Genomic DNA, 24,179 nt, shown 5'->3' with positions numbered 1-24,179 from the left:
ATTCTTTTTAACGAAGTTTCTTGTTCAGCAAGCACAGACAAGTAAGAAATATCGATAGAAGAAGAAAATGTTCTCGGATACCAGGAAACATGTGCGAAACGTTTCAGCGTATTACCCGATGGAAATGGAAATCTGAAAGTTAAAGCTTGAAATTATTTTGTGCGCGAAGTATCTGTAGTGAGGGTTTGTATTTCTCCCATGTTATAATATATGTTAAATAGTAGTGTAATAATTGTTATGAAGAATAGTGATAGTTATGCGTAGAAATTGGGAAAAGGTAGTTAGTTTTTTAAACTATCATTTCTGTAACTTCCCTGGTTTCAAATGGTTTTCCCTGTTATACCATTTTATGGGCCATACGCAAATTCATGACATATGAACTCTGGTGCAGATTAAGAATAGGGGTTCACTCGAGCAGACGGTTCTGCCAAATAGAAAATTTATAGGTAAAATACAATGTGAAACATTTTTCGTGAAGGAATGAGTGTGTAAATATAAGTAATTACTGTCCGTGCACAGCACATTAAAATGAATTTTGAGTGACAGTGAAAGTGTTGTATATGTAAGTTCACTCGTCCACTATCTTCGTATATGCATATATACCCCATCGGTGATATGCCTGCTCTTCTACCTTGACTCGGTTAGATAGCATTCGTGCATTTTAGTGACCACCTAATGTCATACATCTACACTGTATTTATATTGAGCCCTCCTCAAGTCAATTTGAAAGTAGTAATGGAGTTCCTCATGTAGTGCATGCTCTGCTAAAAGAAATACGAAGCTCTAACCAAACTTTAAAGCGTAAGAAATGTGTCAAAATTTGATACATTCCTTTAATGCTGGTCAAGTTTTGATACACCACATTCTGGAAAATATACAGGGACTATGTTTAGTACAAAGGGTCCAAAAGCACGTAAAAAACACAAAAAATTAGGGGAGAAATGAATGATACAAGTACTTAGACGTAACAGAACGTAACCAAATCTAACCTAACCTAAAGTAACCTAAACTAACCTAATATTAGTAGAAATAAGCTAAATTCTATCATTTTTTGGAAAATTATGCTGGACCCATACACTAATATAACAAACTAATCTAACCTACCCTGAACTAACCTAATGTGAACAGAAGTTACCAAAATTGTAACATTTTTTTAGAGAAAAGAGCTGGACCCCTTCTGCTAAACATAGGCCATATAGAGGTCGCTTTCAATACTCCGTATGAAAAGACATATTTATAAGCAAGAAATTTCGGCCTATGTTTAGCAGAAAAGGTCCAGATCTTTTCTCTAAAAAAAAGTTACAATTTTGATAATTTCTGTTTAATTCGGTTAGTTTAGGTTAGTTTTGTTTATGTTATATTAGTGTAGGGGTCCCGTATAATTTTCCAAAAAATAATAGAATTTCACTTATTTCTACTAATATTAGGTTAGTTCAGGTTACGTTATGTTACGTCTAAGTACTTGCATCATTCATTTCTCCTGTAAATTTTGTGTTTTTTACACGTTTTTGGACCCCTTGTACTAAACTTACCATCAAATTTCTGCAGGCAACAGAATTAAATAGGCTACAAAGTAATTTAGGTGTACAACTGTAGTATTACTAGTGTAAAATCGTTACAATTGTCTTATGACGAATAAGATAATAGAGTGCATGTGAAAGATTTCTATCAAATACTATTTTCCACCGCCAGTGTATTTCTGCACAGTGTACAGAAGCCCTATTTTATTTTAACAAGTGAAGTGTTACTAGTGTTAAACCATGACTGCTATTGAACTCGTATCGTTGCTGAAACCCACTCGCTTATATGTATACTCACCGTCGCTGACACGCCTGATCCCTTCGGACGCGCCGGCCCATAATCTTCGTCCTGCCCTGTTCGGTTAGATACCATTCGTACCGCCTAATACTTTTTTTTTTTTTTTCGGCATTACCAAATTTTGGCGTATTTCTTACAATTTCAGATTAGATTAGAGCTTCGTATTTCTTTTAGCAGAGTATGCTCTAAATGAGGAGCTCCATTACTAATTGCAAATTGGCTTGAGGAGGGCTCAGTGTAATTACAGTGTAGACTTATGACAAAAAAAAACTAAAATATATAAAACAAATCAACTTGTGTTAGGTGGGCACTAAAAAGCAAGAATGCTATCTAACCTAGTCAGGGCAGGTGGGCCCGAATGGTAGCGAGGGGATGAGTCCGTACAGAGCAAATGCGTCACTAATGGAGTGTATATGAATTCACGAGGATAGTGAAAGAGCGCACTTACACATACAATAGTTTCACTGTCACTCAATATTCATTTCAATATGCTGTGCACTGGCAGTAATTACTTATATTCACACACTCATTCCTTCACAAGAAATGTTTCGCATCATATTTTACCTATAAATTTTCTATTTGGTTGAACCATCTGCTCGAGGGAATCTGTTTTTATGCCATAAAACCGGACGCCGTATTTATACGCTAGTCGTATAAGATTTTGTAATTTTTCAAACATTACTTCAGGTAGGCCCGTTGGATTTTATCTATGTGGAATGGTGTAATGGTGTAAGAAGGTGTCCCAAAATTTGACCCTGTATGGTTATTATTCTGGCGCATGGCCAAATAATTGCATACGAATTAATAATATCCGTGCAAACTGGTCTGTCTTTCCTTAGCGATATGAATATACTTCATACATAAATATATACTGCATAAAAGTAATAGTGCAAAAGCTACGAACCAACCTCTGTTAGGATAGCCATTAAAAGTGAGATTAATATCTAATCAAGTTGAGACAGGAGCGCAGCCAAGGCGTAGGCGGGGGTCCATTCGTGGAGTGGAGCCGCGTCACCGAAGAAAGGAATCCACATAAACGAGCATAGTGCAAAAAACACTTAATATCGCTTAAAATAACATAGGTTAGAGTAGTTATAATGCTTTCACACTAGTAGTTATTACTTGTAAACATAAAATACAGGTTTCCTGCAGAAATACTCCTCCGATGGATATTAGTATGTTACATAACCCTGTATATCCTTTATAATGGTTTGACCCTAGTTAGTAACATTTCACTTGTAAACGTAAAAAATGATTTCCTATATTGCGCAGTAATACTCCGGTATTAATATCCTAGACAGTTCTCATTCATTTACACTCACTCACTTAACTGTACAATTTCCATTTTTATGACGGAGTGATCTTCACCAGTAACCAAATAATTATGTACATGCGTAAAAAATTGATGTGGTGCAGTAAAGTAGGGTAGGTCATGCTCTCCTAGTTTTCTATGCCTGTGGAAATTAAAATATTGTACAGTCTTCGTTCCTATGCAGTCACAAATTTTAACCGTAAAATTACCATTCTATGACAACTTATTCTCAATCTGCACCATATGAAGTAGGCCTACTATGTAGTGTGATTAGGATCGACCAAAAGTATATTTATACAATACCTACAGTAACCAGATATTAATGCTTTGTATATAAGTAGATCATTTGTATTCGTATTTCAATTGAGAGTTTAGTTTGTATTTAAAGTACCTTTTGTCCAGGGTTACAGAATAGCTCACTTTTTAGATGCTACTTCAGTTGCTGATTATTTTATTAGATAAGATCATACTTCAGCACGAAGCTATGTAGTGAACACGTACTACAGAGTGGTGTCTCTATGGAAAATGACTAAATCCTCATATCTCCTATTAAAATTTTGTACTTCATCCTTGCCTAAAGAAAACTGAAATTTCAGATTTCCTAGCTATGCTAATACAGTTTAACATACCCGGTATTCCAAAGATGAGTGGGCTTCGAAATTAAAGAAGTCCTGTGTTCGAGTCCCAGACAGTATAACTCGTCCCGTTCTTTCATATTCCAGTATTTGTGTTCCGTAATGACATTAAAAAAAAAATGCTTGTGTGTAAAGCCGTTTGTGTAAGTCAGGTGACGTTAGTTTATGCTGGACGTTACTTCTGTAACAGCTCTTTAGTTCGTTCGTTTGTCACAATTTCTACCCATTGTGCAATTAAACGTTTGTAGATTTTCATATCACTCTCGTCTTTTATTTGTATTGATAATGTATTATAAGATTTTCGTTTCTATGTAATGGGTTTGATATTGTGTGATAGATCTATCATAACTTGTAGATGCTCTAGGATACATATTTAAACATGAAGAGAAGGTGCAAAGTGAGTTCCTTTCATGTTACAGATCTAGTTGTTGTTCTTGTGAATAAATGCTTGTGTGTTACACTTCTATAGTCTCATATACTTGATCAGTTTGCTTGTCATTCATGTTTTTTAGGTAAATTAAAACAGTTTTCATATACAATTGTCGTAGAGAAAACTGAAAATTCTTTATATGGAATTTCTAAATTTACTTTTTTTTTACTTAATTGTTTATGAAGACATACTCCAAATATTGTTTTGGTGTGCAGTTATTGGTTATAAGTTTGTGTGGAGTAAGCAGCATCCCAATTTAATAAACCGTAATTTCAGATACTCTGTATAAGGGCTCTGTACATCATACGCAATATTTCTAACTTAACAATATTTCTGAGTTGGACAACTTTGTATGACAATTTTCTTAAAACTTTAGTGGAATACGATAATACCTTACTTGGCAGGGATAAAGGACACCACCGCGAATAATTCTTCAAAATTTGAAGTTATTTTCACTACAAAGGCATGTCTATAGGAGCTCAGGACGTGCAGTTTTACGAGCTGCCGTCCCTTTTGTAAAATTATTTTAGTCACTTTTGTTACATTTTTTTCTTGTATAACTTATCCAAATAATTGCATACAGATTTATAGTGTATTTAGAAACACAAAGACGATTATTCATGCGAAAATCATGCATCACTTGAGCTAAATGGTTACTAGAAACACGAACAGTATCGATTCCCACTATCCTAATGAGAAGTAGGGTGAAGATGAAGCGCTGTGCTGGAGCGCGTTTTGTGAGGAGGCGCGAAAAGAGAGTGGGTATGTCCATAAGCGAAGATGTTCTTAGAAACTACGGTCATTACTCGTATTAGAAGTCATTTATTATTACTCTCCCATGTTTGCTTTGTACAATTTTGCAGAAGTTTATACATGATTGTAATTCCAGAAAAGGAATATCATTGACGACTTCGTCACTCGAATTATATCTTACAAATCTTTCAAAAGGTCACATTCAAAACAACATGTTTGAAAGTGTGATAGAATTACGAAGAGTTTAGACATTATGTATCGTTCAACACTGGCGCAATTATGTTCAGCCCCCGATGTTTATTCCGAAATATTTTATATTTTCTTGATTACTAATATCTTTACACTGACACATTATTAGTACTCTTACAATTTTAGTGATTTATTCGTTACCTGTCCAATAGAAGTAGGTGAGAATGTCAAATATCTAGTTTTATTAGTATTTAGTACTAACATTATTATTGAGCCATGCCCTTATTTTCTCTAATTCGGCTTTTAAGAATGTTTCGTCTCAGGGCTTCTCAGCAACAGTAAGAGAAGTATCATCAGCAGAAGATTGTATATACCTATCTGTTTCTAGGCTACATAAATCATTTGAGTTTTTTTTACGTCCCACGGTTATGCCGATTAGGCTAAAGGAGACGGTGATAATGAGTAATGAATGAAATGGTGGAATGAAGAAAGTGGGAGGAAACGGGAGAACCCCGAGAAAACCCACGCACACGGTGTTTGTCCACCACAAAGTTCACTTGGCGGGAGCAGGGTTTGAACCCGAGACCCCTAGCACCAGAGGTGAACGCTCTACCACTGAGCCACCGCGGCCCCATCTACATAAATCATCAATATATATTAAACATTATAGAACTGGCTTTAAGATTGTTCCTTGTGGAACACCATACTTCTAGTTCTAAATTCCCTTCGAAAATTCCAATTTGTACAGTTTATTACTGTTATTTAAATAGTTATTAAACCAACATAACGCTACTCCTCTTATTCCATATATTTCAAGTTTCCGTATTTTTCAAGTTTTCAAGTTTGTGTGATAATTGTGTCAAATGCTTTAACTAGGTCAAAAAAACTGTAATTACCTCATTGCAATAATCCATGTTTCTACCAATAAATTTTGTTAATTTATAGATAGCACCTAATATATTTCTACCACTAAGGGAACCATATTGATTCGTTGAAAATATATTATTGTGTTTCAGGAAAATAACTGTGTACAGTTCGATGTAGTTTTTCAATAGTTTGGCGCAATTACTAAATAAGGAAATTGGTCTATAGTTATTTACATCAACTTTTGATATATATACATCCTGTAATACCCAGTTTTACTTCTGTTACCAATTGTGTTACCCTATTTCTATATGTTTTGTAAAATATGTTTAATTCTGCATTATTTTTGTTACTAATCGACTATGTCTCTCTCTTTCACGTATAAAATTCCTTTGTTATCCATGATTTTAGCTTTCGAAATTCAATATTTGTTTCTGACTTCAATTTTTACACTTTTCTGCATACAGGATTTAATTCATTGACTGTGTTTTTGCACTTGGTTTTCTTTATGCGCATATCCACTGTCGCTAATGCGCCTGCTCCGTTGAAATTTTAAAAGCTGTCGTCCAAAAAATGATAATTTTAAGGTAAAAATGAGTGAATGCACAAGAAAGAGGAATGTGGAAGGTACTTAATTCCACCTCTACTCAAAGTATGAGACCTCTGTTTTATGTTTGCATTGTTAGGGTTACTAATATGAAACCAATACAAGTGGTATAGGAAGTCTGTTACTATTTATAATTCTATTACTGTTCGCAACAAATAAATTCTTTGGTGCTGATTTACAATAGGGACCCCACTAGAAATTCATTCCATAAACCGTACCTTTCTGATTAAATTGTCTCTCAGTGTCTTCAACAACCGTTTAACTATAGAAGACATTGCATTGCAGAGGTATGCTTTAGGATGACATAACCGTTATAGCTGTAAGTAAAGCGTTTACTTCGCAAGAATCGATGAAACCCACCTTAAAAAACTGCTATTAACACGAAACGTGCACGAATTTGTGCTGGGGATCACTACAAGCAAGAGTTACATCTATTCTACTTGAGGGCAAGTGAAACTAATGGATCAACGCAGGAGTAATCCATAGGGAGCAGGCGCATTAGTAACGGTGAGTATGATTGTAAGCAAAGATAAATGGGAAAAGACACACACCAAATTGTCCTAAGTGGTTAACGTGAAGTACTCTTTCGAATTACAATTCTATAGCACGGAAGCAGCTGCTGCTGCTGCTGATGATGATTATTATTATTATTATTATTATTATTATTATTATTATTATTATTATTATTATTATTATTATTATTATTATTATTGAGGGGGAGTGTTGCGGACTTCTTTATGTAGGTTCACCCAAAGGAAAGTCCACTGGATGATTTTGAGCTAAGGAAATTCCAACAATCTTGATTGTTAGTGGGTTAAATAATGCATTCCAACATATTATTTATATTGTTTTGATTGCTTAAAGCCAAACTTGCAGACGACGAAACAATACTACTTAAACAGACATAGAAGACCAAAACCATCACCTTTTCGTTTGATATAAAACTACATTTTTGTTACATTCTTTTTTCGATCTTCTGCAAAGAGCTAATGTGAGCTATGTATTAAAGCTAAAGAGCTGAATGGCCATTTTGCTTGGTAATAATTTTTTCTTTGTTTACAGAACCTATTATTTCTTTACTCTTATATCTTATGAATACTTTTGAAATACAAATCTTGGAAATAGCATAAAAATACCTTCCTCTCGAATCTGAAGAACATCCATAAATGAGTTGTTCTGCCTATGCTTCCATAAGATGTGACTTTAACTTTTAAAACCATGTGACCAACTCTAGTTTTCATTTATATTTAAAGTGTAACTTCTTTTTTATATTTATTATTTATTCTTGATTTTTTTTCTTTTTTCTACAAAATATAATAAGCATCAATTATTTTGTTTCGAGTCTTTGCGTATCTTTTGACATAACAGGGCTATAAGACTCTTTACACTAAAATGCATCGTTTGTATGTTTGTAGCCAGTTCCTTTCGATAATGTGGTCTTGGAAAGTACAAATCCTAGAAACGTGCTGTTTTCGCTGGTTGGTTCCAAGTTTGTGTGGTTTTACCAGTTCTCATTCAAATTTTTAAAAACCGTGCAGTTATTTTTCTACTCAACGTCTCAAGGGTTCCTTTGAGCCCTTAAGATTAACTTGTCACTAGGACCTTGGTAAGGTAAACGAATACAGAAGCGGAAAATTACTTTTTTTTTTTTTTCAAAAGATCGTTTACCCCTTTAAAAGCGTCGACTTACGCCATTCCTGGGTTAGGTATTTTTAGAAATGATGGATTCTGCTTTGAATACGGAAAACATGCGAATTTCTCGAAAAATGCGCTGTTAATATAAGTTATGCGGTCCTGTAATACTTCTGTAGTCACTTAATCTCTCTCTCGGCTGATTTTTGTATTCATGTTCGCATTTTTAGGAAGAATATTAAAACTTTTATAGAGAGAAAACAAGTCTCCGATATCTTCTCGTAGTTTAGGAATTATTTGCCTTGAATCTCAAGCGAGTGTGGAGAAGGAAATGTAATGAGTACTGTAAAGGGACATTTACAGATATAGTGAGGAAGTGGGAAGGAGATTCATGCTCATATTTAAAAAAATGTACTGTGTAGACACTTCAGGTTTAGCTGGACTTGATTTAAACTATGCACAATTATTGCCTATAAATTCATGAAAGTTATCCATACTTTTGTTTCTAGTTATGATAAACTTCGTCGTATACTTGCATTAAAGATAAAGAAATAAAGAAAATAAGTGCAATTGTTCAAGTTTTCCGTCTTACGATTATGCGCAGTAAGTTAGATAATTAATGAAAGTGAATGATTAAAAAAGGAATGAGAATATGGAAAAAACGGAAAAGGCTACAAACACGATGTTGTTATCCACCACAAATTCACGTGCTCTGGTATCTAACTAGGGATTCCTCCCATCAGAGGTAAGCGCTTTGCCACTGAGCCACCGTACGCCAAAGAAGTGAGATCATGAATGTAATACAAGGTAATAATATTTACTTGATTGGTTATATGTATTAATGAAGCATATTTATTATATTATGAAGTAAACAAAAGTGGTTTGTTTTTCTAGGATGTGCTCTCATCCCAATTGGAAAAGTCTTGCAACTGTAGATTTCAAATGGAAAAACTTCGTTCGTGAGTCTTCTAGTGGATCATCAACAGAACCAAAGCCAAGGAAGTGGCTTGTTTCGAACATTAGTGGAGAAGAGGCTAAGAAAGCTTATGAAGACGTTGTGCGTGACGATCGACTTCCTACTAAATGCAGCCGTGCGAACGAAGTAACTAACAAAGCGCGTTCTTCCAAAGTTTCTGCAGTTTCTCGTCAAAGTGTTAGCATCAGCAGTTTTATGAAATACTGTGAAAATAACGAAAAGGAGGGTGTTTTGACGTGTATTTCTAGTGGACTTGACATTAACCAAACTGATGAATTCGGATGGACGCCATTAATGTGTGCTTGTTGTGCGGGATCAAAGGATGTCGTTCAAGTTCTTTTAGAAAAGGGTGCCAATCTGACAGCTGTCGATAGGAAAGGGAATAGTGCACTAGACCTGGCAAAGTTGAAAGGCCGTTCAGAAGTTATTAATGTAATTCAGAATTGGCTTGAATCTCAAACAGATAATCACAAAACAGAAAGCAAAATTGTCAAATCGCCCCCGCAGAACACTGAATCAAGTTTTTATTGTGAAACTTGTAAACAGACATTTCGGGAAACTACCCAACAGCAGCATATTACTTCAACGGTTCATTTGTTTAATAGTGGATCTAAGCCGTCCTCTACAGTGTACGGAATACCTGAAACTAACAAGGGATTTCAGATTCTTTTGAAAGAGGGCTGGGATAAAGAGAAAGGTTTAGGTCCTGAAGGTTCTGGGCAGAAGTATCCTTTAAAGACTGTCCTGAAACAAGACCGTAAAGGTCTTGGGGCTTCCTCTCAAGAAAAACCGCGAGTTACTCATTTCAAGCCCTACGATACGAGAGCTATTGAAAAATCTGTAGAAAGGAAAGAACGCCAAAGTACTTTGAATAGAAGGGAACTGGAACGTCAAAGAAGGAATTCTAAAAGGAAAGAAAGAGATTTGAGATTAGAACTAAACGGTTTATAGGTAAGATTAATGTGTGTTGTAAGCTATAATTGAAACTAAGATAAAAGAGGCGTATACTTAAATTGAAATCGAGAAAGGACGCCGCACATCCGTTATAGTTTTCTTGAATCTTTTGATAAATACATCTGCACTACTTGTAGTCCAATTGTGGCTAAGCGATTAGCGTACGCGCCTTTGACGTGGCAGACCCGGGTTCGATCAACCGGCAGGAGTTCATGTGGTTCGAATTCCACGTTAATCAGTAGGTGCCGTCTCATATAGCCTCGCTGCTCAAAGGGATGCTAAACTCACAGTCAACTCAACTTGTAGTCTAATTGTATGAAAAATCAAGCGAAACAAGGAAATGGGAATCGATACCCAAAATGGCTTGGCAGCCCTCACCGCTGGTTTTGTTGCTGGTGCACGTACCTTTGTTGCACAGAGTCCTGGGTTCAATTTCCGGTAAGAGAGCCTTGAAATTTGAAAGCATTACGGTGGTTCGAATTCTAGCTTAAACTAGCTCTACGTCTCATATAGCCTCGATGTTGAAAAGGGACGCTAAATTCCAATTAATCTACCGGTACCAAAATGGCTGAGAGTGACGTATGACCAGACTTATTTATTTACGAATATTTGTTTGCAGTGTAATCTTATTAAAGTATTTCTCTTGTATCAGGTCAACAGACATTCGACTCAAAACTTATATAGCAGTGTCGTACCTCGTTAGAATTGTTGGAATGGTTTTTTTTTTTTTTTTTTTTCAATACTTAAGATATAAACATTTTCTTTGTAATGTGTAGTGAGAAAAAATAGAAATTAATCAGAAAGTGCATATTTTATCGTACTTCCTTGGTAGATGAATGTTTATAGGACTATATCTCGAAAACGAGATTACGTGAAATAATTTCTTGTGCACAATATGTAGGTATATCTATTACCTGTAAGTTCAGAAAATTTCACTACTCAACATTTTTTGTGTTATTTAGTTATATATATATATATATATATATATATATATATATATAAAAGTGAGACATCATTGTCTCCGAATTGCTACAGTGTGTTATCAATCTGGGGAGAAAAAAAAAAACTAGTAGAAAGATCTTACAGTACCTTTTTCAACGAAACTGTTTTAATTTGTTTTAAAAGTTAAACAATGACAAGTATGCCATTATAATTTTCTCTGCTCTGCGCCCTTCGCTATGCAGTTGATAGGGAATGCTACGTTGCCACATTTTCCTGGCACGTATCTAATCGTGATAGCTGGGTCGTCGAGAGAGATGTATTGTTGGAAAGATGTCCATCGTTTGATTCAACTATTAGTGTTAGTGATTCATTTGTTTTGTTATATATCATTATCATGCATCATTTGGAAGTTCTGAAAAGTCAATAGTTATTAAAGCCCGAGCTTATTTTGATGTCGTGAAAAAGCGGAGTGTAAATAATTGTATATCTTAACCAGTGAAACATACGGCTGAGTGTCTTGGTGTTACTGAACGAACTGTGAAACTCGTTACACAAGAACAGCACGAAAGTGGGGAGGTTTCTTCTCCAAGGAAAAGTTCTGGTGTGCCAGAAGAATATATATTGAATAAGTTTATGCAAGAGGTGATTAGGCGAAAAGTGATTTTTATGCGGTTCGAGAATTCCCTACGGTAAGGGGTGTTTCGGAAAAATTGAAAACCGATGTAAATGATTTTCCGGATATGAGCGAGACGTCTCTTTGGCGCATATTAAGAAAATCTGGTTTAAATACAGAAAAGTTAACAAAAAAGAAAAGAAAATAGCTTTAGTGGAGAGTTCCAGGATAGCAGGGCAGAGGTATTCGTTCTTTTTGCGAGAAATTACTTTTCTGCGTAGTAATGGATGGACAATATATTACACGCACGAGTCATTGTGTGGGGTAAACCATTCGAAAAAGTATGGGTGGCAAGATCAGATGATGCAAGATACTTCAAATAAAGCATTCGATTATCATAGGAGAACAGTACAACTAGTTAATGGGTGGAAAGGTGGAATTCGAACACCATCCGGAGCTGGAGAAAGAGCGATTGTGTGTCACATTGGAAACGAAGATGGATTTCTGGAAGATGTAGAACTATGCTTGATTGGGTGGAAAGACGTTCAGATTATCATTCAGAAAGGAACGCCAAACATTATGAGAAATGGTTTAGAAAAAGTATTAACAACCTTCCGACAAAATCAGCCATTGTCATTGATCAAGCTACATATCACACCATGATAAATCCAAAAACGAGAAACCCATTTATGAGCTGGAGAAAGAACAATATCATTGAATGGCTTCTAAATAATGATATTTGCGCTTCGCCAAATGCTTCATCATTTGATGATCTTACAAAAGCTCGATTAATTGAACATGCTAGACCGTACTTTAAACCGAAGGAACTACTTGTTGATAGTATATTAAGTACTATACCTGACAAGGAAATTAAACTCTTTTAGGTACCCGTTGCACATTGTGAATTTAACGTGATTAAACTCATTTGGGCATTCATTAAAAATAAAGTTGCAGCAAAAAACAAAACTTTTAAAGTAGCTGATGTCTTGCAATTGTGCACCAGTTCTCTGTAGAGCGTTCCCTCTGCTGCTTGGAAGAATGCAGTGAAATATGTTCGTAAGCTGGAAAACGCATATACTCATAGAGCTCAATATCTTGAAGTACAAATGGAGACATAGTTAATAAGTGTCCACGAAGATAATAACAGCATCAGCAGCGATGAGTCAACAAGTGACGAAAGCGAATGAGGTAAGTAGATTAATAGATATTTGGATGTGTTACTTCAGCATGTTTTATTCCGATGTTACATTGAGATACATACATCCATTGTTAATATTTTTAAGATGTGAAATATTACGAGATTTTAAATACTTTTTTTTTTTCCTATTACATTCTTATGAAGTAGATTTCGCAGTGCAAGCTTTTTTAACACAACAACACAGCACCTGATTATCTGTACAACGTTGCCGCACTTTCAGTTACTGTATTCTGTTTCTTCATATAAGCAAGGGGATATGCTGGGCTGCATCATGACTCTCCGCTTACCACGCAGAATGTGTTGGAATAAACATTTAAAATAATAATCTCTACACTAAATCTTTTTTTGTTAAAAGTTTCAAATTTTTAGAACACTAGAGTTCCAAATTTCCGAATTGCGTTTTCTGTGTTTCTCTACCTATCACGGTAAACGAGATCAGAGAGTCATACATTTATTTTAATTACGCAAGAAATACCAAGTGATGAAATTTGAACTTTTCACAACTTACAGCTAATGGATGCATCTACATATCGTACACAGGAAATTATTTCACGTTATCTCGTTTCCGAGATATAGTTCTATAAGCATTGATTTACCGAAAAAGTACGATAAAATAATCGTATTCATTAATTCATTTTTTTCATTAATTTCTACTTTTTTCTCACTACACACTACAAAGAAAATTTGTTTGTCTTAAGTATTGAAAAGACAACATTCTAGCCATTCCAACGAGATACGACAATGCAATATAAGTTTTGAGTGAACGTCAGAGCACCATCGCGAATCAAAGGCTATCTTTTGAAATTGATAGTAGACTTTATGCGAATCCACAAGATCGACAGTATCTGCTGGAAGGCTATGACAAATGAAGTGCCCACTAACAATATCAAATCCCGCTATACGTTGGTCTAGTGACCTGCACACGTCTTTGTTGTGCAAGGTTTCGAGTTCGATTCCGGTAAGAGAGTATTGAATTTGTTCAGATGGCGAGGATTCCACCTTAAACTGTAGATTCATGTCTCATATAGCCCTCGGTGCTGAAAAGGGACGCCAAATTTCAACAAACAAACAATAAAACAATATCTCACACATGTTCGGTGTTCATCAGGCGACTGTGCAGACAAGGGAGTCAAAAGTATCCGTCGTTAATGGAAAGCTTTCTCATTTCGGTAGCTCAATTAGGAGAGCTGCAATTCTAATTTCAAAATTCATTGAACATGCTATTTTGGAGATTATTTCCAAACTTTACATAGCCCTGTGTTCAATACCGGTTGATATATAAAGATGAAATTTGGAATTTTTCTTAGTCTATATAGAGAGCATCTATGTACCAAATCCTTGCTATATCAATGATATTTAATCATGCTTATTCTTGTTTTAACTGTCAACTCATGCAGGAGACTGTTGTTCTTTCGTTTGATCTTCATTCTGCAGTCAGTGTTTACAGCGAGTAAGTGTTCACTGAGTTGAGAATGTAGATCAAACGAAACCACAACAGTCTCCTGCGTGAGTTGACAGTAAAACAAGCATAAACATTATTGAATATCATTGATATAGCAAGCAGCAAGAGCAAGGAGTACTTGCGGACATTTTTTTGGCAAGTGTACATTTTGACTTTCCTCGCCTTCTGCTGATAGCCGCATTCTTCACCAGTACTGCTGTGGGTGTGATAAGACAGTGTTAGAAACAGAACTAGAGGAAAGAAACAAGCTTGAGAGCCTTGACTGCATTAACCATTCATCCTGCTTTATTTTACTTCACAACAAAAAATTTCCAGTAGATTTTGTGAACAAAACACTCCTAGAGTACGACGTCCTTACGTAATACTTTGACCCCCTTCTGCTCAAAAACACAATACGCGTTTTGTTGTGTATTATAGTATACTGAAAGGACTAACTTTTCCCAAAATTTCAGATTTTTTTATCCAGGCTTTTTTTTTTTTTTAATAATAATAATAATCCAGGCCCATTGAAGATATGGGGAATGGCGGAAACTTCATAACGAGGAACTACATAATTTATACGGTTTACCCAACATTGTTAGGGTCGTCAAGTCTAGGAGGCTTAGGTGGGCAGGTCGTGTAGCTAAAATGGAAGAAAGTAGAAACTCTTTCAAAGTTATGAATGGAAGACCAATCGGGAAACGACCGTTAGGAAGACCTAGGCGCAGATGGGAGGACAATATTAAGATGGATCTCGCAGAGATAGGAATACAAAGTAGAAACTGGATGCAGTTAGCTAAGGATAGTAGTCAGTGGAAAGCTTTTGTGAACGCGGCGTTGAACCTCCGGGTTCCATAGGCCATAGAGTTAGTTAGTTAGGCCCATTGAAGATATTGGACAGTGAAACATGCTAAATTGGCATAGTTGCCCAACTTTACGATTATTTTTCAGGCCTTTGGGAGCAGCTACAGGTCTGTAAATTTTTGTGTATTAACTTTATGACCCCGGACTACATGTACACATAAATTCAGACCTCTACGTCAGTTTTTCCTTTTCCCAAACATGTCTTCAATGTCCAAAAATGTTGCTACTGTAGACCTTGATTTCACCCCCTTCAAGTAGTTTTAGGCAAGAATGTTAAGAGATCAAAGTTTTATCTCTGCAGTTTTAGCTGGAGATGTTCAGCAATTTTCAATTTGGTAGGACAAATGCATGCTGAGATATTCAAAACAACGTAAACGCCTAAAATTGAAAAAACGCAAAATGGCGGCAGCTGCTGCGTCGCTATGGGGTGTTGTGGAAAATAATTATTGTGGTTTTGAAGTACCCTGATATAGGATAAACATTCATGAAAAATTAGATTTTTTGGAGATGGTCGATGCACATGCTTGATTACTTAGAATGGATTGACTCACGAACATAAAAATATCCATAGAAAATTTTTCTACAATTAACTTAATTTTGTCAGGATGTACTCCCATTCGACTTGTTTATACAATGATGAGAAAGTTTTTCTATTCGTCTTAGTTTAAGTACACTGGAATGAAACCAAATTGACAACACAATAGAACGTGTGTACATGAAACAAATTTAATTTCAGGCTCATTTCACATCAAAGTGTCAAGTGATTACCATGACATACTGAGAAAGATAATCATATTTTTAATTGCCGCCATCTTAATTTAGGCTCATTTTTCTTTACTGCTGAGTGTAAAAAAATGGTTTGCAATGGTGTAGAGAACAGACTGCTTCACGGTTATTACAAAAGATACTAAGTTGCTGTTTGTACTAGATTAAAGTTAAGATGTTGCTTTATAACAAAACAGATAACAAGGAAGGATAATGTTTGGTAAAAGGGATTTTCAAGATTTCAAATGCAGCCATCAAAAGAATAAAATTTGCTAATTTCGAAAGTATAAAATCAGAAGTATTTGAAACCACAATTATTATTACTGTAATTTTTATTATTAGTAGTATTAGCATTATATATATATTATACAAGAACTATCGCTAGGAATTTCTTCAGAAACAATGAAGTTTAGCTGGAATTAAAAGTCCGTCGTGACAATTTTTAGCTCCGAAAATCAACTTTTGAAAAATTTTTAATTTCAAGGTCAAATTTCTCAAAAGGGAGAGCAAAAAGAAATTTGAAATTGGCTCTAGATACTCTCTCCAGTTCTGACTAGAAACTAAATTTTAGTTTGTGGTTTCCAATTATGAACGATTTAGAGATCGAAATTCTTATATACATTTTTTATTGTATTTTTATTATTATTATTATTATTATTATTATTATTATTATTATTTTAACTTTACTTTACTTGAGACTGCAAATATCTGGAGAATTAAGTATTGAAGGAAAAAAATGTTAATATTTTGGAGGAGGTAATTCGCGTATGACAAAATTAACCCCTTCGTTCCTTTGGGGGTGGGATGGTGGCAAGATTGAAAACTTAAATGAGGACCCTTTTTTATTGCAGGTTCGAATTCTACGGGGGGGGGGGGGGATAAGTAAATTTTATTCAAAACTTTTTTTTTTTTTTTTTTTTTTTTGATTCGTCATAAATGGCGTACTCAGTGAAACCTAGTTTTACTGTTTTTTCCAATCAAAAGCTCTTTCGTTTCATTCCAAAATAAATTTGCGATAAACAATACCAATATTTTGTCCGAAACATTTTCTCGACTTGTGATTGTAGCGTGAAAGATTGCTCTCCATTCGGCGTGAATTCAGATGATTCAAATGTGGCAAGTGCAGTGTACAGTGGTAATCATGGTCGGCTACCAAGCATTTTATTGACAGCATCTGCCCGTGGTTCGCACCTACGGTATCTTAGAGGATATCCAATATTCTTTGTATACTTTCACTCACTTCTTTAATTGCGAAAGATATTAATCTAAATGTTAATTAAGAACTTTGTTTATCAGTCGCTTTATTCGTTTATTTTGTATTACTTTTTAATTTTGTTTTATTTCACATCCTTTGTACTACTGACACCACATTCAAGATAAAATTTTTGCTACATTCTTCGAGTTGCTTCATTTGTATTGAACTGCGTTCATTGTTGTTTTTGAACTAGTTTTGTCTAGTTTGATGACCAAGGAGAGGCAGCCGATAAAATGTTCCGATAGCAAGTACGATTACCAGCGCAGACTCCATTTAATTGCACTGCTACATACAATTATCTGAACTGTAATTCAATTATATTATTCTAATTGTATATTATTGTATTCTAATTGCATATTTTATTATCTGAATTCACACCTAGTGCAAAGCCATCTTCCACAAGTCGAGTAAGCGTTTAAATCAAAAGATTGGTACTCTTTATTGGTACTCTTTACTCTTTATCGCTTCCCACTTTTGAAGAAACTGGGACTTTCCAATTGAAGAAACCTCAGTGAAACTAGTTTTCACTTATTGCAGTACCATCTTTTACGAATCGAAAAAAAAAAATGTTTCGAATAAAATTTACTTATTTTCCCCCGTAGAATGAATCCGAACCTGCAATAAAAAGGGGTTTCTATTTAAGTTTCCAAACTTACCCCTACCCCCTCACCAGGAGGGCGAGGGGGCTAATTTTATCTCATGTATATTTCTCCGTCCAAAATATTTTTGTTTCGAACATTTTTTCAATCGATACTTATTTCTCCAGATATTTTGCAGTCCTTAGTTACGTATGCCTCTTAGAAAAGCTCACCCTGTGTATAAGGATTTAAAAAGCCTGTAAATCATTCACCATTGCAAACCACAAAATGAAATCCACAGTTTCTATTCAAAACCAACATTTCAAATTTCTTGTGCTCCCTCTTTGAGAAATTTCACTTTTAAATTAGACATTTTTCAAAATTTTTCATTTTCAGCATTTCTGGAAACCGTCTAGCTAAGATATATATGTATATATATTCTACACTGTCGAAAATGCGTTACAAAACATAATTTTTTATGCATAAAACAATTTAAAAATAAATAAATAAATAAATAAAACGCTGAAATCATCCATTTATTCCTGGTTATGATACAGTTAATTATCATTACCTGGTACTGCTACAGTTGGAAGATTCATAACACAGGACATATTGTTAGGAAACCTCTTATCAAATTTCAGAATGAGTTTTCGTATGGAAATATTACGTAAATATGTGTTAGAAAATATGCACTTTTTGCAGCAAAAATTCATCTGTGTATAAATAAAATCTGAGAATTGTTACAAATGACCTTGTTCTCCCGGTTTTTATCAGTAACTATAATTACGAATTGATAAAAACTGTCAGAGTATGATTGTAAAATAGCTTGTACTTTTTATTTTGTTGCAGGTTTTTAACCATGTCGCTGTTGGAAGATTCAGATCGCACAATGCAGTATTTGATGGAGGTAGAGGAGTTAGCGGAAGATATTCTTTCTGATAAGCAAGAGATAATTGCTCTGGACAGGAGGCGAAACGCCAATCGGGAAGCGATTCGCTCACTTCACAATGAATTAAAGAAAGGACCTGAGAAAAAATCGTGGATGGCTATAGGAAAGCTCTTCATGAAAATTCCAGAAAGGAAGGCAAAGTCACTGCTTGAAAGAGGTAGGTAATTTATATTAAAATTACGATAGGAAAATAAATGTTTCAATACAGGGAACCTAATAATGTAAGAAAATAATTTGTACTTAAATGCAATAGTAAGATCATGCATGGAATGCGTATAGATCCATGATACAGAAAAAAAAAATAATAATTTTTTATTTGGTCCTGTGTAGCTCCTACCTGTCGTAATTCAGCACAACTAAAAGAAAAAAGCAATGAATATTGAAAAATTAGGAAGTTTGCATTAATCGGATCTGCCAACACTATTAATATGGGTACTAGTACGAAATGACGAGGTTATTTACGAACATATCCAAAACTTAAGTACTAAAAAGGATTGCAGACACCACCAAAATTTAGTATTTAAACGACGTGACAAAACCGTTATGGTTTCCAGTATAAATTTAAATTTTAAAGTATTATTAACGTATAACGGGGGAGAATGCCCAAAGATGAGATATACCAATCAATTAATCTCAATGCATGAAACAAGATGATATGAGTGAGTGTAAATCCTCATGTGTAGTGTTTGAGAAAATCGAGAGAAAGTAGTCATTTTGTGTAGCCGCCAAAATTGATGTTGTACGATAACCAGCTACCTATTAAGATAAAACAGATACTGGAGCATACCGTCATCAAGTTTTTCATTATAATACTATCAAGACGATAGTTTGCTGAAATAATTGTTGACCTGAAGTTTCCTATCTTAAAATACTTATAATGGACTCCTCTATCATCTATATAAATTACCTAAGAGATTAGAAATACCCTGTGTGTTATTTGTCTTCTTCTAACGGTGATACACATGCTTCTAACAGTGGCGCAGATACTACTTGTAAAAAACCACTAGTTTTCAATAAACTATTCGATATACTGTAAAACATTTTAGTAGGACAGTTGGAACGTTTCTCAACCAGAAGATACACGATATTAGAACAAGTACAGATAGACTACGTGACAAAAGTGCATACACAATAACAGGAAACAAAAGACTAGCTTTTGCTTATATATCAGTGACGTAAAAGAAATGGATGAGTTGAAAGCAGACTAAGTTTAACATATTTTTTAAAAAAAAATTAATATAATTTACATCTTGTCAATTCTTTTAAACAGGTAGTAATTTCTAAACGACAAAGATACCTTACTTGATCATCCTTGTGTTTAACACAGTTTCAAGGTTTCGTTGGCCTCGTCTTCAGTGTGTAGTATCGCTACGCTGCTGTACTTACGGCTAAACTGTTATATAGTAATTAAGTACTGTTCTACCCAGTAACGGTTTTTCCAGAAGGAATATTCGAAGCTTTCCGTCCTACAGTACTTGAAATGTGGAATAAAAAGTTTTAGGTTTCCTTTCTATGCGAGACATCGGTTTTTCCAAGGTAAAGAATTCCTTTATCATGCCATAAGTACAGAAGCGTAGTGGAATAACAAATATGGGAGAAGAGCCCAACGAAACTTTGATCCCATTTACGCTAAACACAAGGATGTTAAAAATAAGTCATCTTTGCCTATTATCCTTATTCTAAATCCAAAAGCTTGGTTAAATTGCAGTTTATTTGTGCAAATGTAGTAAATCTATGCAACATGATATTCAGCTATCGCAAAGAACATGTCTTCCTGTCCTTTTCCTGTAGACTTGAATCTCTTCAGTGATGTGATTCCTTACTATCTCCTTTCTTTGACTGAGTTCTACAAAGTAAAGTTACTCATTTCGTGGATGTGTGTTTGAATTTCTTCATTTAGCAATAAGTATATTTTGGGTGTTCCGGGAATAAATATACAAACTTCACTATATATTCAAGATTTCAATACAAGAAAAAATACTTTATCAGGAAGTTTGGTCGGAAACGCTGAACGGAGAGTAGATCAGTTTAATGTAGTTAATGGAATTGATCATAGGGTAGCTACACTGAATAAAACTTTGTGTTGCAAAGTTTACTGTAGACCTCTGTTTGAACAAGAAATTATTGTAATAATCCTTTACCAGTTGGTTTTATTCAGTGTAGCACCGTACCATCAGTTCCACTAATTATCTTAAATTGGTCCCGTCTCCGTATTTAGGCGTTTCCGAAAATCTCACGTAACTTTTTGGTGTGTATTTTTGTCCTGAGCATGTGTGCAAAGTTTTTTTTAGCTATTTTCGGAACACCCTGCATACATGTGATTTGACGGGGGGGGGGGGGTGCCCAAGTGAAAAGAACGAAAGAACGGGACATTAGAAAAAGAAAGAAAAAAACAGTTGAACAAAGGTGAGACACATAGCAATAAATAATTCTCATCGAGCTGAGCAACATAATATGGGTGAGTGTAAATCCTGATGCGTAGTTTACGAGATAAACTATTTACAAGGAACTTAAAATGTTCGTTACTGAATTCTCTATGTCTGTGTCTGTTATTTGCTGTTTTTTCAATTTTGAACCCTGCATTCGATAGAGCATCAAAAAGTATCAGAGTAAGTGATTAAATTTTTCGCGTCACTTTTACCGTTCCTCAGATATTGGCCAAAAAAATGGCCGATTTTCAGAGATTTAAGGAGCCATATCTCGGGAACCGTAAGTCATAGAGAAATCATATTGGTGTTAATCAATATCTAAAAGGATGGTAAAAATTTTGGTACCAAATAATGACCGGTGGTCACTGTCCAACTGGTTACTGGTTTGGCCAGTGGCCACCAATTAATATCGGTACCAAAATGTTTACCAACCTCTTAGGTATTGATTAACACCAATATCATCTCTATGACTTACCGTTCTCGTGATATTGGCCAAAAAATGGCCAATTTCGTGATATTTAAGGAGCCATAGCTCGGGAACCGTAAGTTGAAGAGAGAGGATATTCATGTCTATCTATACCTAAGAGGATGGTAAATATTTTGGTACCAAATAATAACCGGTGGCTACTGGTTTGGCCAGTGGCCACCAATTAATATCGGAAACAAAATATTTACTATCCTCTTAGGTATTGATTAACACCAACATATCATCTCTCTATGACTTAAAGTTCCCGTGATATTGGCCAAAAGCTAGTTCCGATTTCGTGAGATTTAAGGAGCCAAATCTCGGGAACCCTAAGTCACACATAGATCATATTGGTATTGATCAATACCTAAGAGGATGGTGAACATTTTGGTACCAAATAGTAACTGGTGGCCACTGATTAACTGTCTACTGGACAACTGGCCACCATTCCCCAGATATTGGCCAAAAAAAGTTCGAATTTCTAGATATTTAAGCAGCTATATCTCGAGAACTGTAATAATAGAGAGATGATATTTTGCTAATTTTTGCGAGAAAAAGAAGATGCGGATAAAAAGATTTACTTTAACATCTAGGAACAATCACAGTTTATCCTTCCCGCTCCATCTCTCCATTCTTTTTAAGTTCGTCCTGGCAATGCTCTTTTAGCATTCTCAACTTTTTTTTTTTTTTTTAACTAAAAATTGGACAAGTAGCCTTAGTGCTGGTGTTCCCATTAAATATCCAATATTTTCTAACTAAAAACTAATGCTAATAGGATAACCGTGCCACCTATTAAGATAAAACTGATACTGGAATATACCGCCCTCATCAAGTCTTTAATTACGATACTAGCAAAGATGACTGTATAATATGGCTAAAATGAGATATAACGCAAAATTATATTAATTCCAAACTTCAATTTTTGTTTAATTATAATATTGTCTAAATATTTATATATATTGTATATATATAAATCTAAAGAGCACATCGAGCTTAACAAAACGAGATGCTTGAAGCTAAACTCTCATGCGTAGTTTTCGAGAAAATCGAAAAATACGAGTTGTGTGGCTCTTAAAAAGTATATCTTTAGTTTGTCAATAATAATTATAGTTTCTTATTCTCTTGGAACAGCTTATTTATTTATATATGTATTGTATATGTATAAATACATTGCTAAGTGCAGATTGTATCTATTTTGTTTTCTCCTCGTCACTGTCACTCACATATTACTTGTAATAAATAGCTTAAAGAATTGTTTGTTATGAGTCGGAAGGGTGTAGCGATGGTAGTCAAACGCCTGGCAAAGGGAACCGTATGCATACAATAAATTCATGGTAAAACTGATTCTATGTCAGCGATTCGAGAAGGTCGTTTGCCCAGCGCTTATTTATCAAATACTAGAGTATATATGAACTTTGTAAATACAGTTTCCTTTGTTTAGCCTTTAACTGTTGCAATTCACATATATTTTTTAATGTGTTGCTGCGAACATTCTGATGAACTTCTAGTCTAGTATACTTCGTTGTTAATTTCCCATATATTTCGAAAGAAAGAGGCTACGGAAGGTATCTATATAAAATCAAAGCAGCGAAACTTTTTAAACTGTAGTTGCCAAACCTATTCTGCAAAGTAAAGCCGTTGATACAGGTCTGAGTTTTTAGCAAAAAGTATGATACCATAAAGTTACTTTCAAATGTTTGTAGCCTAGGCCCTAATTGGCCTAGACATATGAAACAAGAAGCAGGATACACGGAAGCAGCGCCGGATTAAGGGGAATGCTTAGGGGGTCTGTAGCCCCAGGCCTCCAGGTGGACAGGGGCTTCTACTCTTGATCAAAATCCCAACTGGCTATCTAAAAAGGATCATAAAAATACAATCATCATAAAGTAAAATATGACCAAAAATATTAAACATATTCCCTTAACTTGCCTACTGTACTTTCACAGAAAAGTATTAGGCGAAGTCAGTAAGGGCCACGTATTTTTTCTGCTCCCTGACCTCCAGATGGGTTAATCCTGTCCTGCACAGAAGAGAACAAAAAATTCAGAAAATGTACTACTTACGCATATTCAGCGAACAGTATCCTCTGCGGGACCCTCAAGTATGATTCTTATATTGTCTTGACTGCACTACATTATTAATTGGCCGTCCAGAAGATTTCATGTTTTAAGATGTATTATCATTTGCATTATATCCTCATCAATCTACAAAGATATTTTTTTTTATCTGTTTCAGATCAAGTGGAACTGGATGCGGAAGTGAATAAGCTACGAAGCAACTTAAAACCAAAAGTAAACAAATTAAGAGACTTGGAATATCAGCCTCCTGTCGAAGGGTTTAACTTGAATCCTCTCTCTAGAGAGGAAATGAACGCTGTTAGGCAAGTTATATCAGGCAGAGGAGGTTAAATAAATTAAAATACAATAAATTATTTGTGTTTACTTTAGTGTACCTTGAAGTAAACCTGTGTGGATAATGCTACGATATTCTTAGCGTTTAACAGGAAAAC

General features: G+C 34.9%; 1 protein-coding gene across 1 annotated transcript; it reads left to right on the top strand.

The window, feature by feature from the left end:
• The first annotated feature begins 22 nt into the window (after positions 1 to 22).
• Positions 23 to 24,098, top strand: LOC145681847 (G patch domain and ankyrin repeat-containing protein 1 homolog). Its single transcript, XM_081753456.1, has 5 exons — positions 23 to 183; positions 9,135 to 10,165; positions 11,609 to 11,801; positions 18,676 to 18,932; positions 23,906 to 24,098. The coding sequence occupies exons 2-5, from the start codon at positions 9,136 to 9,138 to the stop codon at positions 24,076 to 24,078; spliced, it is 1,653 nt and encodes a 550-aa protein (XP_081609582.1). The 5' UTR covers positions 23 to 183; position 9,135; the 3' UTR covers positions 24,079 to 24,098.
• Positions 24,099 to 24,179: the final 81 nt, after the last annotated feature.

The sequence above is a fragment of the Thermobia domestica genome, chromosome 3 (assembly GCF_964235325.1).
Source record: "Thermobia domestica chromosome 3, izTheDome1.hap1.1, whole genome shotgun sequence".
NCBI classification, from domain to species: domain Eukaryota; kingdom Metazoa; phylum Arthropoda; class Insecta; order Zygentoma; family Lepismatidae; genus Thermobia; species Thermobia domestica.
This window is presented reverse-complemented; position numbering and strand designations above follow the sequence as displayed.